The 19,262-nt window shown below is 44.2% G+C and overlaps 2 protein-coding genes across 3 annotated transcripts in view; one reads left to right on the top strand and one right to left on the bottom strand.

Annotated features, from left to right (window-relative positions):
* Positions 1-19,257, bottom strand: part of SKIC3 (SKI3 subunit of superkiller complex) — a 164,570-nt gene extending 145,313 nt beyond the window's left edge. The window contains exon 1 of one of the 2 annotated variants that reach the window (XM_057738973.1): positions 19,152-19,257. The gene's annotated coding sequence lies outside the window, so the exon portion shown is untranslated. Of the gene's footprint in view, positions 1-15,564; positions 15,680-19,151 lie in introns of those variants that run through there. The other variant, XM_057738908.1, reaches the window with a different exon arrangement.
* GPR150 (G protein-coupled receptor 150) lies at positions 1,299-3,288 on the top strand. Its single transcript, XM_057739004.1, has 2 exons — positions 1,299-2,747; positions 2,871-3,288. The coding sequence occupies exon 1, from the start codon at positions 1,299-1,301 to the stop codon at positions 2,595-2,597; it is 1,299 nt and encodes a 432-aa protein (XP_057594987.1). The 3' UTR covers positions 2,598-2,747; positions 2,871-3,288.
* Positions 19,258-19,262: the final 5 nt, after the last annotated feature.

Here is a 19,262-nt window from a genome sequence, read left to right as displayed (position 1 = left end):
TTGGAAAATGAGATTCCCACTGCAACTGGCAGGACTGTCTGCAGCAGCCACCAAACCCTTCTATCCTGCACATCTTAAAGTGTCCAATATTTCCTCAGCTTGGGAATGTGAACCCCAGCAGACCAGGAAGCACAGGAGGTCTACTTTCACCATAATTTACGTGGAGGGTGCATAAAAGACAAATGGATGTTACCAACAGGAAAACTAAAATTTGTTTGTGAGGAGGTAGGGCTAAAATAAAAGAGAAAGCATTTGATCTAAGCCATTTCCTGTGAGTTGGATTTCTTTTTTAAAAATTGGCCGCCTTATCATTTTCTTAGTCACCTTTTCTCTAGGCTTATTGGAGGCGTAGTCCCTCCTAGCAACCTCCCATCTGCTAGAAAACATAATCAAGAGAATGAAGAGCCGTGATGATACATCTGTCACTGAGTGAAAATATTAGGAGAAAAGCAATAAATGTACTATCCATTTGCATAAAACCTATTCATGCGCTCTTCAGACTAATGAAATGAATTTTACCTCTCCGAGAGCAGCTGTGATCCGCTGTTTCTAGTAATGAGTATTTGAAACAATCCGCAAACCACTGTTACTCCTAATTGCCAAGCAATACCCTTGATTTTAGTTCTCTCTAAGTAAAATACTCTCATTGTTGGCCAGAGGAAGATTTATCTTTGGGGCTCCTCTTTGCTCCAAACGCTGTTAGGTTTCTTGTGTTCCTGTTTTTCTCACGCTAGTGCAGATCCATGGTATCTCAAATCTTTCTCTTATTTTAATCGAAACTATGCCTTTCTTTTTTCTTTTTTTTCTTTTCTACCGGCAATCTGAAACCATTTTGAAGGGCATAGTCTCAGTCAGGACTTTCCTCTCCAGTGTGCTGGTCCCGGGTTAACGATGGCCAGGCAAAGCGACCTTCTGTCCGACTGTGCTCTATGTAAACACCCAACGGCAGAGGTTCCTAGAGCCCAGTGGTTCGCGACTCCTGCGAGGGCTGCTGCAGAGACTGGAAGGGGATCTACCCGGACTGGGAGGGGAGACATGGAGAGGAAGGTGGAGAGGAGGAATCATGTGTGTTCCTCGAGTGTACAACCCCCATTTGAGTGACAAATGACGAGGACAACCTATAAAAACAACTAAGCGCAACGCTACCCGCATCCATCTCCCTCGCCGTGCGTATGCGTTTTCAACTAACTTTGGGAACTCATAAGACCCGGCGCCGCGCCCCGCGCAGCCTCGCCTCCACCTTGGTTTCCCGCGCCCTGCCTGCCCTTTTCGGTACCTCCTCTTCCTCCAGGCTAAGGATGGAGGATCCCTTCAGCCCCTCAACTCCGTCGCCGGCGCCCAACCTCTCCGTACCCATCTCGCTGAGCTGGGGTCTCAACCTGACTTCCGGACAGGGAGCCCCCGTCCCGGGGCCGCCGCCGCCGCCGCCGCCCGGGCCGCCCAGCCGCCGCGTCCGCCTGGTCTTCCTAGGGGTCATCCTGGTGGTGGCGGTGGCCGGCAACGCCACGGTGCTGTGCCGCCTGTGCGGCGGCGGCGGGTCCCGGGTGGGTCCCAAGCGTCGCAAGATGGACTTCCTGCTGGTGCAGCTGGCCCTGGCCGACCTGTACGCGTGCGGGGGCACCGCGCTGTCGCAGCTGGCCTGGGAGCTGCTGGGCGAGCCGCGCCGGGCCGCGGGCAACACGGAGTGCCGCTTCGTGCAGCTGCTGCGGGCATCCGGCCACGGCGCCTCGGCCCACCTCGTGGCGCTCATTGCCCTCGAGCGCCAGCGCGCCGTGCGCCGTCCACAGGGCCCGCCGCTGCCCGCGCGCGCCCTCGCCGCCCTGGGCTGGCTGCTGGCGCTGCTGCTGGCGCTGCCCCCCACCTTCGTGGTGCGCGGGGGCGCCCCCTCGCCGCCTCCCGCCGCGCCCCCGGCCGCCCGCGCCTGGCCTGGGGAGCGTCGCTGCCGCGACATCTTCGCGCCGCTGCCGCGCTGGCACCTGATGGTCTACGCGCTCTACGAGACCGTCGCGGGCTTCGTGGCGCCGGTCGCGGTCATGGGCGTCGCTGGCAGCCGCCTGCTCTGCGCCTGGCGGCAGAGCCCGCCCCAAGCCCCATCGGCTGCGGCGCCCAGGTCGGCCAGTCCCGGCCGAGCCCCCGCGCGCAACGCGCTGCCCCGCGCCAAGGTCCAGAGCCTGAAGATGAGCCTGGTGCTGGCGCTACTGTTCGTGGGGTGCGAGCTGCCCTACTTCGCTGTCCGGCTGGCGGCCACGTGGTCGCCTGGACCGGTGGGAGACTGGGAGGCCGAGGACCTAGTGGTGGCGCTGCGCCTCGTGGGGGTGGCCAACAGCGCCCTCAATCCCTTCGTCTACCTGTTCTTCCAGGGGGGCGACTGTCAGCTCCGGCGGCGGTTGCGGAGGTGGCTGGGCGCAGTGTGCTGCCCGTGGGAGGGAGTCGCGGAGGACGAGGAGGGGGCCCGGGGCCACCAGGCGCTCCACCGCCACCGCTGGCCCCACCCGCATTATCACCACGCTCGGCGGGAGCAGCCAGAGGACGGTAACTTGCGCCCACCCCCGCCGCGCCCCCGGCCGCTGCCCTGCTCCTGTGAAAGCGTCTTCTAAGTGTGCGATGGCCAGAGACAGGTCATCTGTCGCCGCGGCACCGCCTCCCAGGAACACGAGGCCGGCCGGGGTCTATCTAGATCACATCCGCCAGGACCGTCTCCACGAGCGTTACACGGAAGCTGTCCCCGTCCTCCACTCCCCTATTACATTTTTTTTTTTTTTTGACTTTGGGTAAGCTGATGCATTTTTTTTAAAAACAATAAGCTGCATATATTTAGAGCGTACAATTTGGTATCCCAGTTTCCCAATTCATTACCCCCCAACCCTTACATTTCTTTTTAATGTTTACATTTTTCTACACTCTTCCAGGTTCTTTCCTCCTTCCCAGTTCTCACATTTCCCCACCTGGAGACAAGAGAGTGAGCCATTTGTTTGTAGAAACAAAGTTACAGAGTTATTTTTGCAGTTCTTTTTTGCTCCCATAGTGTTCTGGATAAGATCATTTGTTTTAGGTAAATTGACAAGCTTTCATTATTTGCTGTGTTATCATCTGTTTTTACTTATTTGGGATCATGTTTAACTGTACCTTGGGGACCAGAGAATGTGCCTCTCTTTCCCGGAGAAATATCCTCACATTGCTTTCCCCGAGGAGCTTGGAAATTGCACCAATGATACTGTCAGAAATGTAATCTTGCTGTCACTTAAGAGCCACAGAGTATTTGTAAAATAAAAACTTCTCACAGAGCAATTAGGACTTTTTTTTTTAACATGGTAATGTGTTTTTGCAGAAGAAAATCAGTGTGGCCTTTATTTCTAGTCTAGCTTCCACTTCAGGAGAAGCTGGGATTGTAGGAGGAAGACATAAAAGCTTCCCTTCTACCCTTTGAAATATGCCCAGTTTCTGTAGGAAATCGTTCCTGTGCCCAGACCAGCCTCCACAGATGCGATGCTGTGCACAGGTGGAGCCGCTCAGCACAAAATCACCAGCCAACTAGAGAAGGGAAGCGCCTGGGGGGTGCATAGGGACAGGGCTCACTGTCCCAGATGGAGCCTTAGGGAGATTCCCAGCTAGGAAGAAAGCTGCAACCTCCCAATGCTGCGTGGATATATAAAACTCTCTTTTTACAAACAAAGGCAATGCCTATTGGTGTGGATTGCTGAGAACAAGGTCAAGGAGCAGATTTAGTCAGTGACCTCCTTCTCCTAATTGTCCTTGGTTCTAGAGAGAAGTGGCAGCACTAATGAACAAATATCTATGTGTTTACCAGTGTTTTCATCTGAGAATCTGCAAATTTTCCATTATAGTGTTTCCTGTTTGGGCACAAATGCAGGACTAAGATGCAGATAGGAGAAATGACTGATAAAGTTCACCTGTGGAGCCAGTGTTCTCTGAGGACTTTGTTTTGTTCACTGATGAATCCCAAACTCTTAAGCAATGTTCGATACATAGTAGGCACACAACACACATTTGTTGATTAATTCATCATATGAGTCAGGCATAGAAAGAATGGATAAAAGATTTACAAAAAGAGATCTTCATTAAGCTTGACTTACTTTCCTCCAAAATCCTGTCCAAAAATGTTATAGAGATATAGGTTTTCCTTTCTCTTTTTAATCCTCCCTACCCTGCTGAGGAAGGTATGGCATGCAATATACCAAGAATGCCACCTAAAGAGAAAAGAACATAATTGTCTTCATGAACCTAAATCTGGGTTATAGCATGATTTTTATTCATTAATAAACATTTATTACTTGCTTATTTTGTGCCAAGCAATGTGCTAGGCATTGGAGATGCTAAAATGAATAAGACAAATCTTTCCCTCAAAGACCTTATAACCATATGTAGGAGACAATCTGACAAATACAGCACAAATACAGTCAGATGTGCTTTAACAGGAGTTCCAGTCAGGGTGTTAGGACACAGAAGAAGAACATCTAACAAGCTTGGGAGCCTGGGGGATGGTGGGGGTGACCTGTCAGATAGAGAAGGGTATTCTTTGCAGTTGGGACTAGCATTTGTAAAGCATAAGTGAGAGAGAACATAGCATGGTCTAGGAATGGCAACAGTTGAAATATCTAGCATTAGGGTGCCTATGGGGTCTGACCTGATGGGATATGTGGCCACGAAGACTCAGTGAAGAAAAGTCTGTGTGCCACACCAAGAAAGCCAAAAATAGCATTTGAAAGATTTACCTAGAGTTGCAATATGATCAGATTTGAATTTTGAAGAGGTCATTCCAGTGGTGGTGTGAAGGATCAACTAATTGGAAGGGGGGGAATGCCTAGAGGCAGGGATCAAGGCAGAAGCTCATAGACCTCAAAATATGACCTATAATATTTTATCACTTAGAATGCTCTCAACCAAGGTAATTTAAGCCAATTGAGTTAGATTTTCTGTTTCCTGCAGTTGCGAGCACACTAACAGAAAAACAGACACAGCTGGCTACATTCATTATCTCACACAACAAGAAGTCCAGTGGTAGGGCTGCTCCAGGATGGGTTAATTGAGCAGCTTCATAACTTCATAACCAAGGACCTGCCATCCAGAACTGGTGGTGGGCTTGACATTAAATAAGTTCCCCCTGAGATCACAAAATGGCTGCTGCAGTTCCAGGCATCACATTCAAACATGACAAGGTCCAGAAAAAGACTCTCTCGTCTTTTCACTCTTTATAAAAATGAAGAAACATTTCTTAGATGTCCTGAATAGACTTTCCCACAAGGTTCATTGGCTAGTCCATATCTAGACATATCATTACAAGGGAAATGGGGCCACCATGACTGACTTGGACCTGGAAATGAAGATACAAGTTGCATAGGGAAGAGGTGAAAAATGAGACTCATTCTTTCTTTTAGGAAAGAAAGAAAGAAAGGGAAATGCGTGTTGGGAGGCCAGACTAAACTTTTACATAATTGCAAAATTGTTAAAGAGACTGATTTGGGGGCTTCCCTGGTGGCTCAGTGGTTAAGAATCTGTCTGCCAATGCAGAGGACATGGCTTCAAGCCCTGGTCCAGGAAGATCCCACATGCCTCAGAGCAACTAAGCCTGTGCACCACAACTGAGCCTGTACTCTAGGCCCCACGAGCCACAACTACTGAGCCCACGTGCTGCAACTACTGAAGCCCTTGAGCCTAGAGCCCATGCTCCACAACAAGAAAAGCTACCGCAACAAGAAGCCCGCGCACCACAATGAAGAGTAGCCCCTGCTCTCCGCAACTACAAAAGGCCCGTGCATAGCAACGAAGACCCAACACAGCCAATAAATATAAATAGATAGATAATAAAATAAATCTTTAAAAAAGAGAGATTGATTTTTACAATCCATTAAAGATTTTCAGCTGATTGTCATCTAGAAATTATAAGAAATTTCTACCTGGGTCAAAAATACAGAATTCCAATTCAAGTAGTTAATTTAAAATACAATTAAACTACATCTTCCCTTGATTTTGTGGGAAATTTGGTTAAGTCCAATTCATAATAAAATGCTTCTCTTCTATAACTAAGAAACTTTCTCTAATTTTAACTATATCTGAAACTTGAAGGTAGATCTAGGTGACTTAGTTCCCATCCCTCATGGCAACTGTAAGTTCATCCCCTCAGAATCATCACCACTGATTGGAGGAATCTACGTTGCTATAGACAATTCAGAATTTCAGTTCAGTCCCAATCAAGGACGCCCCTAAAGGTTATTCTAAATTTAGACTCTTGCTAGAGTGGGACATATCACTCAAACTGCACAGCAAAGGTAAATGAGCAGTTGACCCTGAACTTGATCTCTTTTCTAGGTATCACCCAAATAGTAAATGACCAGAAGACAAACAAGACCACACACTTGGAGTTTGGGAGGAATCAAATAACATCCCCTCATCCACTGTACATTCCCCTTGGAGTTAGATTTTAACTAAGCTGCTGCAAACAGGTCTGGACTGCAGGGCTCCAGGGAGCATTATTCACATAGACAACAATGTAAATGTCACCACCAGAAAAAAAAAAAAAGACTAAATACAAATAATTCTGTATTTTTAAAAAAGAACTAGCCACCCAGTAACATACAGCTAAAATAAGTAAACATGACCTATTACATAATTTGAAGCAGAAAGTATGTAGAAAACAGCCAGGAGTATAACTAAAACCACAACTAGCTAGAAATCATCTACTAAAAATAGAACAGTCTAGCTCATTTGTGGAAGAGGAGATAGATTTAAAACATTTTTTTCTAAGCTACTTCCTAGGAAACACGAAAGGAAGTAGAAAATTTGAGGAGTTTCTCTCCCATTCCTAAAATGTTCTGACTAGATCAAAGGGAAAATATTAATAAAATACTAATTACAAATGAATAGTCTAATTAAATTAAACATGTTTTGCCAAGTTGAGAGACAGTGTAATATAATGAAAAGAACAGAATCTTTGGAGCCTAAAGACTTGGACTTGTTTCATCTCTATGATTTAGTAACTGCGTGACTTTAGGCTGTTTGCTGAAATACTTGATTTGTGGGGAGGGGGTCTTGTCAGCCTGTCTCTTCAGATTCACCCTAGTATTCAATATATGACAGTTATTGTTATTCTCTAACACCGGGCTGTGCCAGTGAGTAAAATCCAGTTGAGTAACAGTACAGGAAAGGAAGCAAGAGATGTTGGAGAAGCTATGAAAGGTTAATGCACTCAATGGTGCTACATAGTAATAGCAACGTTAGGCCTTACAGAAGGTAGAACTGCCCACAATGACTGTCAACTGCCTTTCTTGAATCCATTCTCTCTTTTCCAGCAGTTCTCAGGTTCTTATTAGGTTATCTATGCCTCTTATGAACAGTCAGGTGCTTTGAGGGACGCCGATCCCACTCCCACTCAATTCGTCTAAGCACATCACCATAGGTCCACCCCCCTTACCACCATGTCCTGTTCAGAAATGGTCATGTGATCCAGTTAAAACCAAAGAGAGTGGGGATCGAGTTGTTGGGGCATCTAGAAAGGAAGTCCTTAACTCTTCTGAGAGAGCCATGGGAGCCAGCGTGCTCTCTCCATCTCTCCCACTGAAGGGGAATGCGGGAGCTTGTAGTGCGGCTGGCTGCTGGCAGCCCCCCTCTCCCCACGAGGGACACCCGCCATCAGATGAAGTCAGCACGGGATACAGCAGCGTGGAGAGATGAAAAGAGCTAAGGTCCTTAATGACCTCACTGAGCTGCAACATTAAACACCACTGAGGCACACCTACTGGATGTCCTGTTAAATAAGCTGATACATTTTCTTACTGCTTGAGGCAGTTGAATGGTTTTATTTTCTGTTATGTGTAACAGCAAGCAGCCTCTAATTGAAAAAATCTGGCAAGAAAAAGTGTCTCATTTTAGCTTACTGCATGTTCTTTATCAAAGAAATAGGAACATTGCAAGTGTAATTTTACTTCGTCCATCAGCCAGTAGGTATTGAGGGACAGCACTGGGCATAGTGGGGCAGATGGAAGAAAATCATAGATGTAACTCTTGCATTTTTAAAAATTTATACTCCATGAAGAAGTACAATTTTTGTGGTAAGGACTTCGTTGAGAAATCTCAACCTGTAATTACTAGTGTTATTTGACATTATTTGCAAATTTTTACCATGGGTAATTTCATTGATTTATTAATTCATTCATTTTTATAGGTACTTATTAAAGATCTATCATGTGCAAAGTACTATGCCATTTATCACAGACATATATTTGATTTAAAGTTTGGGGCAGGAACTTAGGTTCCCACTATTTTCTAGGGTCCCATCTGGAAGTGACAACCCTAAAATGTGCTGAGGTAGGTTACTATATAATGGCCCGCAGTGAATCACTCTTCTTGATATCCATCCCTTGTGTAATCTTTTCCCACAGAGCCTGGGTTTGGCCATATGACCTGCTTTGGCAGTGGACATCAGCAGGTCTTTCACAAGCAGAGTCTTGATAAGCATTTATGCATGGGGCTTGCCCTCTCATTAAAGCCGCCCTGAGATGACCGTGCCATGAAAAAGTCAAGAATGAAAGATCACATGGAGAGCAGAGGCCCAGCTGCTCAGCCATTCTAGCTGGGCCCAGTTCCCTCCAGCTAAATACACCCATGTGAATGAGCCCAGGGGAAACTAAAGAAAGAACTACCATGCTAACCCACAGACTTGTGAGAAAGAGAAAATCGTAGCCATTAATTGTTAGGGTGCTTTGTTTTGCAGCAATAGATAACTAAATCATGGGTGGACTAGTAAAGTGGTATTGGATGCATTAAAAATGGGAGTCAAAAGACTCAGATATCAGAAGACCTGGGTTGTAGTCTCCAACTACATGTCAAATTGGGATAGTTAACGGCATACCATATAATTTGATGAAGCCTCACGCTAACTTGAAATGAGAGCACCCCAAGCTCAGGGGATAGAGTTAGAGCCTCAACTCTAATTCCTTTTCTGCAAGGTTATATCTCCTTCTATGGCCAAACCCTGGCAGTTCTGGGTATGCTTTTATTAAGCAAGGTACTATTGTCCGCCTTACAAAAATACCCATAAGATAAATAATAGGAACCACAACAATAATAACAGTTAAATTTTATTAAATAATTTTCATGAAGCTTGGTGCTTTACAAGCATTAATTCATTTAATTGTCATAACAACTAAAAGGAAAGTATCATAACCACCACCAGTTTATAGATAAGGAAATCAGGGCTAAGGATAACGTACCCAGGATCAAACAGCTAGTAAGTGGCAGAGCTGTGGGGTTTTTTGTTTGTTTGTCTTGGGGTTTTTCTCATCATCTGAACAGGCAATAGCCAAGAAGTTTATCTGAGCCTCAGATACAGGCCTTGCTTTACAGACTTATGTGTCTGTTAGAGCCACAGCCTAAACATACACACGTGCTGGATGGGGTGGGGTTGGGGGGGCAAAGGGGATATTGGATAAAACATGGCTACCAGAAAAGTGAAATGCATTTTAGAAAAACAGTTATTGGCTCAGTGGCTGGGAATCCACCTGCCAATGCAGGGGACAAGGGTTCCAGCCCTGGTCCGGGAGGATCCCACATGCCTCGGAGCAAGTAAGCCCGTAAGCCACAACTACTGAGCCCACGTGCTGCAACTACTGAAGCCCGGGCACCTAGAGTCTGTGCTGCAAAACAAGAGAAGCCACCGCAATGAGAAGCCAGAGCACCACAGAGAAGAGTAGCCCCCACTCGCCGCAACTACAGAAAAGCCTGAGCACAGCAACAAAGACCCAACGCAGCCAATTAATTAATTAATTAAAAATAAAATAAAATGAAGTGTACATCTTTAAAAATAAAAGGAAAGAAAAACAGTATATAATTATGTCAGAGTTTCATCATTTCAGCCTCCAAACTATTCAAGTAAAGAACTCACTGGCTAGGAATATAGGAGACTGCCAGCTGTTCACCAAAATCCATTCTCCCCTTTTTATGTGGCTGCCCTGCCAGAGATTATACTTCCCAGTCTCTCTTGCAGCTAGTTACAGCTATGTGACCTGTTCTCAGCAATGGAATGTGAGAAAACGTGACACGTGGGGCTTCCAGACTTGGGCCTTAAGACACAGGGCTTGGGCTCCTCTGCAGTCTCTTTCCCATTCCTTTTGGCTGGAAGACACGATGTGACAGTCACATGAAGTGACAATGATCAGGTTCAGTCGTGCAGATGAAGGCAACATCCTAAAGGTTCCCTCAGGATCTTGTGGGGCACAGATAGCCTAAACTGGTCAGAAGATTATATGAGAAATAAATTTCTGTCTTCTTTAAGCCACTGAACTTTGAGAGTCTTGTTTATTACAGCAGATTAGTCTTTATCTCCACTGATATTTTGAGGTTATACTAAATTAGACTAGGACGTGGTGGGGGGGATGAATTGGGAGATTGGGATTGTCATATATACACTACTAATAAGAAAAAAATATATCAAATTGCACACTTTAAATATATGCAGTTTATTGTATGTCAATTATATCTCAATAAAAGTTCTTTAAAAATACATAAATAAATTAGACTAGGAGATGAGATGGTTTTCGTTGTCAGTTTTTTTGTTCCAGAGGCCCTCTGTGTTTCCAGGGGAGCGTGGTGTGAATTTAGGTGGAGCCAAGTCTAGAATGTGAAATTCCTCAGAGGTCCAAGATGTCTGAGCCAAATCATGCCTGTGGGATACAGCTTTTATTTTCCCCAAAGGAAGTCCTTAACCTCAGGAAACACCTTTTTTTTTTTTTTTTTTTTTAAATCTAAAAGTTGAGTGTGTTAGAGAAACCTCATGTCCATGGACATCATCAATACAGAAGCAGGCATCCAAAATGTGGCAGGCCCTCTGGTTGCCCACAGTAACATTTCTTATTCTCCTGCTTTGCTGGAAGAATCCTGATTGTGTTCGGGGGCTAGAAATCACCCGGGAGCTTCTTTACTCATATGTCTGATGCCTTGGCTGGGATATTCAAAAGCTGGACTCATCAGGAACATCAACCAAAGTGCCTACATATCGCCCTCCATGTGGCTTTGTCTTTCTCACTGCATGATGGCCATCAAGTAGTCAGACCTCTCCTAAGGCAGCTCAAGTTTCCAAGGGCAAGTGTTCTAGTGAACAAGCCACATGGCTCTGTGTGGCCTTGCCTCAAAAGTTTCACAGAAAAACATCCTCTGTATTCTACTGGTTGAAGCAGTCCCAAACCTGCCCAGATTCAAAGGCGGAGAATATAAATCCTACCTTCTAAGGCAAGAAGTGTCAAAGAATTTGCAGTCATATTTTAAAACTGCCACACCATCCATCAAGGAAGATAACCCTATCCCCCACTCTGGGATATATACCTAATACAACCATGGTAATTCCATTCCTCCTGCCAGTTGACTGGTTTTGGGCAAAGAAACTGGGGGCAGAAATAATGTTTAACCAAATATCTGGGCAGCCCATGGCCCAGTCAAGTTGACATAAAATTAACCATCACAAGAAACTCTAAGATCTCATAACTTTGTCCCTAGTAAGAATCATCAATTATGCTTGTAAATTTGTTTCTCTTCCTTAAGGTGCTCTAATAGATCTATCACTTCATCTAATTCTTTAAGCACAGAAGGATATAGATGATTGAAAATTTAGCTTGTGCTATCATCCACAAGGTTATACTAAGAGAAAGGATTTGGGTAATGCATACAAGACCTTTAAGAATGCAAGCTGTGACCTACATTCCTCTGGCCAATGAAGTCACACCACTGTTAAGAGCATTAGAATGGCCCTATTGTAAATGACAGCAAATGTTTCCTTAGCTAGTTGGATGGAGCTTTTTAGGTATATTTTGAAAATTTTTAAAGATTTCTGCTCTTCACTGAGCATTTATCATTACAGTATATTTTTTAAATGTAGCCACTGAGAGCCTGCCCTAGGCCAGAGTGTCCAAGTATGCTTTGTGAAGCAGCAGATGCTTCCATATTAATATATTATAAAGGAAAAAAAAGTTTCATAGTTAAATGTTTGGGACACTAGGTTAAATAGGTTTCCCTCTTTTTTAAAAACTTTTTATTATAAAATATACAGAAAACTTGAAGAATAATACAAAAGAACACCCACATATTCACCACTGAGATTTGCAAGTTAACATTTTTCCATCTTTGCTTCCATATATATTTGTTGTTGATTTTGAATAACTTGAAAATTAGTTGCAGACATCATGATATGATTACATCTCACCTCTGAATACTTGAGCATGCGTCTCCTAGGACATTCTTACATAACCACAAAAGCATTATCAAAAAATTAACAGTAATTCCCTAACACCCAGTCCAGATTCAAAATTTCCCTTTTGTCCTCAATATACTTGAATAGATTTTTTTCTTTTGAACCAAAATCTAATTGCATTTGATCATTATGTGCCTTTCATCTCTTTTATTCTAAATCATTTTCACTGACCTTTTTAAAAAAGATACTGTGGACTTCCTAGGTGGCACAGTGGATAAGAATCCGCCTGCCAATGCAGGGGAAACGGGTTTGATCCCTGCCCCAGGGAGATACCACATGCTGCGGAGCAACTAAGCCCATGCACCACAACTACTGAGCCTGTGCTCCAGGGCCTGTGACCACAACTATTGAGCCCACGTGCCACAACTACTGAAGCTCATGTGCCTAGAGCCTGTGCTCCACAACAAGAGAAGCCACTGTAATGAGAAGCCCGCGCACTGCAACAAAAAGTAGTCCCTGCTCACCACAACTAGAGAAAGCCCGTGTGCAGCAATGAAGACCCAACATAGCCAATAAATAAATTTTAAAAAATAAATAAATAAATAAATAAAAAAGATACTGTGTTTTTGAGGAGACCAAGCCAGTTGCCTTACAAGATATCCCACATTTGAATTTTTTTGAGTATGTCCTCATAATATCTTCTAATTTATTCCTCACTTCCCAACCAGGTTTCTTTACAGCAGTACCTCTCAGAGTCTTCAACACATTAATGTGCAAAATGACTCCCTCAGGGGACACCATTTCTCAGTCTCTGCCCTCTTCATATTCCTTTCTCTGGAAATTGTCCCCACCTCCAACACACACACACACACACACACACACACACGCCTCTAGCAGCCACATATGGACTTTGTAACCCCATCCTCAGGGCCAGTGCATTAGAACCACCTCCTTGAAGACTCAGGCAGATATGACAAATGGTTACAGAAAATTGGGCAGATTTAATGAGGGGAAGACCAACAGTGCAGGAGAGCTCCCTTTTCTCCACACCCTCTCCAGCATTTATTGTTTTGATTTGCATTAAACACTTTTTGATTACAGAAAGCATAAAACAGTTTGTAGTCCTAGTACAGGCTTGTGTACTCATAGGAATTCGGATAAACTCTGTTTTATATTATTCCCATTAAGAAAGATATACGGTGGATTTATACTTTAAATACTGTACTATTGAGCATATCCCATGTGTACTATGTCTATGACAACAGAATCCTATGCTTACAATTTATAAAAAGTCTGATGACAGTATTTTTCCATAGAGCAGTTTCTGGCTCTATTATTTCAAGTCTTGTTTTTCCTCCAGGATTCCCATACTTCCTGAGCCAGATACCACAGCACATACTCACATTCTGATAGAACCCTAGCCCTCACCTCCGTGTCAGCAAATGAGGAAAGTCATCACAGCGGACAGTGGGAGTATTTTTGGAAGCCATTTCTACACTAGGACAGCCAGCAAAAACATAACGATACACACAACTGGATGCAAATCATATAAATAGATACCACTAAACCCATGTATTTCCAACTCAACTACCTCTCAGCCAAATTCCTAAAATGCCTGAGTGATAGAAGGATGAGACAATGGCCTTAATCCACTGAAGTTAAATCATCTTACTTTTGTACATTTCACAGAAACATATGACCACCGTTCTTTTCCCTCTTCTCTTTCCTCCCTGAACAATTCAGTCCTAAAGCCAGCAGGTGGGACAGAGTAGAGACCCATGCTAGCTGGCTGGGGGAGTGGGGTGACGCACAGTGGCTCAGAGTGGGGTGACAGCACGAGATGGCAACATGGTGCTGGAGTGAGTCTAGCTTGTGTCAAGCAAGAAGCGAGTAGAGGGGTAGCCCTACAGGGGCTCAGAGTCCAGTCTCTGTGATGTTCCTGCCAAAAATGCACAACCTGAATCTAATCATGAGGAAATGATGAGACATTCCCAAATTGAGAGACATTCCACAAAATAAATGTCCATGTCATGAATGTTAAGGAGAGACTGAGAAACTGCCCCAGCTAAGGGAAGCCAAAGAGATACAACCACTGAAGCCAACTTGATTCTGAACTAGATCTGAGGATTAGATAGTAGAAATATGTCCGTGTTAACTTCCTGATTTTGAAGGTTGTGTTGTGGTTCTACAGAAGAATATCCTTTTTTTGGAGGAAATACACACTAAAGCGTTAGGAGCTGATGCCGCATCAGATTGGCAACACATTCTCAAACGGTTGTTTGGGGGATAGGATTCCCTGTATTACTTTTCTGTAATTTTGTATGTTTCCAAATTACATTAAAAGGATACAAGGGATGACCATGTAAACACATTACTAGCGTCCCTTAGGACCTTGGAAAGGGCCCACAAATGCAAGGGGACCTGAGGCTTAAGTTTCATTAACTTCACTGCCTCTAACTGCAGCAAATATTATTCTACCCAGTACTGTCTGAAAGGCCAATGTAGCAAAAGACATTTTTCCTGTGGACTCCCCTTGTAGTCCAGCGGGTAAGACTCTGCGCTCCCAGTGCAGGGGGCCTGGGTTCAGTCCTGATCGGGGAACTAGATCCCACATGCATGATGCAAGTAAGTCCACATGCTGCAACTAAAAAGCCAGCATGCCGCAACTAGATGCCCACATACCGCAACTAAAGATCCTGCATGCCGCAACTAAGACCCAGCACAGCCTAAGTAAATAATTTATTTAAAGACATTTTTCCTATAATTTAGTCCTTGCCTAGTTACGCCTGATTTCTGAGGTCTTTGTGGTCTCCCTACCTCTGCTGAGACCCAATGTGGTAGAATGAAAAGGAGTAGCAGTCTGCACCCTGAGGCCCACATCACCTAAGGCTCACTGGGCTGTGCCTTTGTTGGGCCCACGTAGCTCTGTGCATATTCGCTAAGCTGGCTTGGTCCTAACGGCCAGTGTTTTGCTGGAGGCTCAGAGCAGACTACCTGGTGTTCCCTGACTGCACTCCTCTCTCCACCCCCAGCTCATGGCCAGCTTGTGTACCATTTGCTTCATGCCCAGGACTTGGAGTTCCACCTGGAAGACAAATCAGGAGTGAGCAAGAAACCTTATAATTTTTTCTTAAAATCTCCAACCTTCACTCCTTTTTCGGTATGCTCAGCTCAGCCCCTTCCTTCTCCTTTCTACAGATCTGTGTGCCTGCAGAGTACAATCTCATCTGTCCTCTCAAGAGGACAACTCTCAGGCAGAAGGTAGCAGTTTGGGTACATAAATTTAATTCAGGAGACTGTCAGCAAGTCCATTTGCCTGCACCTTTAACCCACTCCAATCTAGACTTTTATTATTAAATACAGCTTACATTTTGATTTCTTTCTGTGTCTCAGTTGGTCCCAAACTCAGGCAGGAAAGAAAGGTGTTATTTATTAGGTCCTCTCAAAGTCCAATCAAATAAAATCACCTTCCAGAGTGATGACAGCAGATAAGAAAAGAAGCAGAGTCATCTGAAATACATTTCAGGAAACAGGATTGACAGGACTCAGTGCTGGACTGGAGGTGTTCAGGGATTCACTAAAAGGACTCATGAGACTCATGATATAGTTCTTCTCACGCTAAGACTGTTACGGTGATGTTGTAAGGATACACAGCTGGATCAAAGGAAAAAGGACACAGGTGGAGTATGGAAGAATCCATGTGCAGGCTTCCTTATATACACTCTCCACCTCATGAGGGGTCACACAGAGCTAGCTCCCTCTTCCTCCAGCAATGAAAATGCAGAAACATGTATGCAATGTTTCTGCCCAGGGAAGCCCTAGAGCCTTGGCACCCGAGGTTTTTATTGGGGGCTGGTCACATAGGCACCTCTGCCTAGCATATACAAAGTTTCAGTCTCCCATGAAGAAAGCAGGTTGTAGTTAGCATAAACCATACTGTTTGCACAGTGTAGCACAGTGACTCACCCTTATTTCTTAGGGAAATTTTTATATCAGTGTATGGAATGTTTACCAGCTGAGCCCAGATGCCAGCCAAGGGCCAACCTTGCAAGCAGAGCTTTTTAAGGATAGTAGTCTCAGGTCAGATGTGTTAACTATTCTGCACAGGAGGAGTAAGGAGAAGGGAGATCTCAAGTACGGCATTTCGGTTTCTACCTTAAGCATGTGAATAGACAGTGCTGTCACTTATGGAGATGGAGGAGACAAAGGAAGTATGGGTTTATGGGAGAAATTTAATATTTCAACTTTGAACGTATAAAATTGGAGACAACTGTGTGTGAGACATCAGGGTGAACTATGCTGTTGCAATGGTAAACAACCTTAAAATTTCAGTGGCTTAACACAGCAAAAGTTTATTTCTCACATTAGTTACATGTCTTTTATGGCTTGATGGAGGTTGGCAAGCTGGGGGGTGGGGGGGGCAGCTGATGGAGGCTCCATCTAGAAAGTCAGCTGGGACAGAAAAAGATACAAGTGGTAAGGTCTCATACATGTTCTCTGCTTCAGTCTGGGAGTGACACTGCATTTTCACCCACAGCCCACTGGCCAAAACTAGTCACACAGTCTCAATCAACTGTAAGTGGGGCTGGGAAATGTGGGCTAGTAGATGGGATGTTTGATGAACACCACTGTTTCTGCCACAATATCCAGGTGGAATATTACATAGGCATCCACACAAATGAATGTTGTGCAGATTTTCATTTTGGAGTTGTAAGCAGATAGGTGGTATATAAAGCCACCATCACTTTCTCATGATCACAGTCCCAGCGCCCGAATACAGGCAATGTTATCACCCTTTTCTGGTTTGAAGGAGTAGGAAATTCAAACCAGTGGACACTCTTCAAACCTCCCTGTAGCAAAACTAGCAACCTATAAATGTTTTCACTAGCTCACGAGACAAACTTTGGCTTAGGACTCAAAGCAATTTTTGAATCTCTTTGAAGGAAAGGTTTGGTCTCAGAAAAGCTTGCCTAGAAACACCTTGATGGTAAGAGCTGAGCAGGGGGCTCACAAAGGTGGGATGTGATGTTTGAAACTATCTATAGACAAAGATATTGAGGGGCAAGATCACAGAGGAAAAGCTGTTTTTGGTGATTGGGAACACCAATCACCATGGCTAGCCACTGCCAGGGCTACCACTAGGTGTCACTAGTAGGAAAGGGAAGGCTGAAAGTACAAATGGAGGAAGGACCTGACACAAAATCTGGTTCCAAGGAGAGAAGCAGAAGCTGCCCCCAAATGTCCTCAGGTAGAACTTTGTGGAAGTGTTACCCACACTGGAACTGGCTGGAACTGTTTTACTGCCAAGAAAAGAAAGAAGGTTGGGGGGTGGGGGTGGGGGGGGAGGAGGGAAGGTGAGATGGAGGGAGGAAGGAAGGAAGGGAAGAAAGAGGGAGGGAGGAAAGGAAAGGAAAATGACAGCAGGAATCATGAATTTTATTCTGAACTGTTATGACTTTCAAAAGGACTTTATGGGTTCCTGCTGTTAACTCACGCGCCTGTGCCAGCTAGGCTGGGCACATACCTTTCTGTATGTACATCTCAGAAATGGAAAGAGGTAGTTTATTCTGCCACTCACTACAGCTTTCTAATCATTTCATATTTTCACATGACCAACCATATTAATACTTTAGGGAGAGATAAAAAGAAAGTTTTGCATTTCTCTCTCATTCTTCTTGTGTACCTATGAGTGCGTATCTACTGAGGTCTTCAATTAATTCAAAATCAGATTTAAGCTCAGTGGATTTAAGATGTCTTATTTTAATGCCTGGATTATGCCAAAGCAAAAAAGTACTTTTCATTAAAAATAGCAAAATTATTTAGCCCTTCAATGACACAAGCTGAGGACTGCTAACATGCTCCATATGCCAATAAAATAATTTGGGACAGTTAACAGATAATGTAAATTATAATAAATCCAAATATATTTTATCATCACTTTGGTAAAGCAATTCATCAAAACTAGATGGTTAATTTGTGTTTCGGTCAGTGAAACAAATGGTCAGAAAGGAAATTATCCCATAAAATATTATTGTCACCCGGAAACTATACTGAACTGAATAGAAATAGCATTGGAGACAAATCCATTATTCTGAGCTTCTCACTCTTTCACACGTTTTGGCTCATAGGAAACAATGGCATTTATATGGCACGCTGGGGTAAATGAACAAGGCTCCGGGGTTTCAGCTGCCCCAGGCCACTGGGCCTCTCTAGGACCTGAGGTCAGTATGTCAGCACATCAAATACAGATTGTGGGTTTCAACCTTAAGGTCACACCGTAATCATTTGGCAAGTTAGAAAAAATATGTTGATTCCCTCTCCTCCCATGACCCCTGGAGATTTATTTCATTGGTCCGGGCATCACGACTCCCGGGTGACTAAAACGTGACCAAAGTTAAGAACCACTGCATTAGAAGACAGCCAAGGAAACTTTAAAAAAAATCAGATTCCTCTAGCTTTCAACTTTGAACACAGGTTGGGGGGGTGGGGGAGGAGGTGTTTTGTTTGTTTTGGTTTTTTTCTCAGAGAAGTATAAAGAGAAAAAACAAAGTTGCAAAGTTCAAAAAATGAAAGTGAAACCCACCTCTCCCCAAGTAACCACTCAATATTTTTTAAGCTTATGTACATATCTACATATTTGTATCTCGAGGAATACTTAGCTTTTTAACAAATTCATTTATTGCATCATGAAATGTGCTCGAGTATGTGGCTACAAAGTAATTCGCATGTCTACACTGTATTTTATTTAACCACTTTCCTGCTGATGCTCATTTGAGCTATTGTCACTCTTTCCTTGCAATAAACATCTTTATACATAGATTACACGCATCGTGACGAACTGTGGTAAATATTTTTATAAGCTAAATTCCTAGAAGTAAGACCCCTGGGTGAGTTTAAAATCTGGATAAATGTGGTGAGCTCAACAAACATTTAAAAATAAATGGATGGCACCTACGTTTGTCAAACACTCGATGAAGACTGTCACTTCGGAGGCCCTGGCGGTCGCTGTCAGGTGGGGCCGCGGACCAGCGGGGCCGCGGAGGCGGGCCCGGGGGCTGGCGCGCTC

The sequence above is a fragment of the Hippopotamus amphibius genome, chromosome 1 (assembly GCF_030028045.1).
Source record: "Hippopotamus amphibius kiboko isolate mHipAmp2 chromosome 1, mHipAmp2.hap2, whole genome shotgun sequence".
Lineage (NCBI taxonomy): Eukaryota > Metazoa > Chordata > Mammalia > Artiodactyla > Hippopotamidae > Hippopotamus > Hippopotamus amphibius.
This window is presented reverse-complemented; position numbering and strand designations above follow the sequence as displayed.

Excerpts from the sequence above, each read along its gene's own strand:
- GPR150 (XM_057739004.1), top strand. The coding sequence starts at position 1,299 with ATGGAGGATCCCTTCAGCCCCTCAACTCCGTCGCCGGCGCCCAACCTC.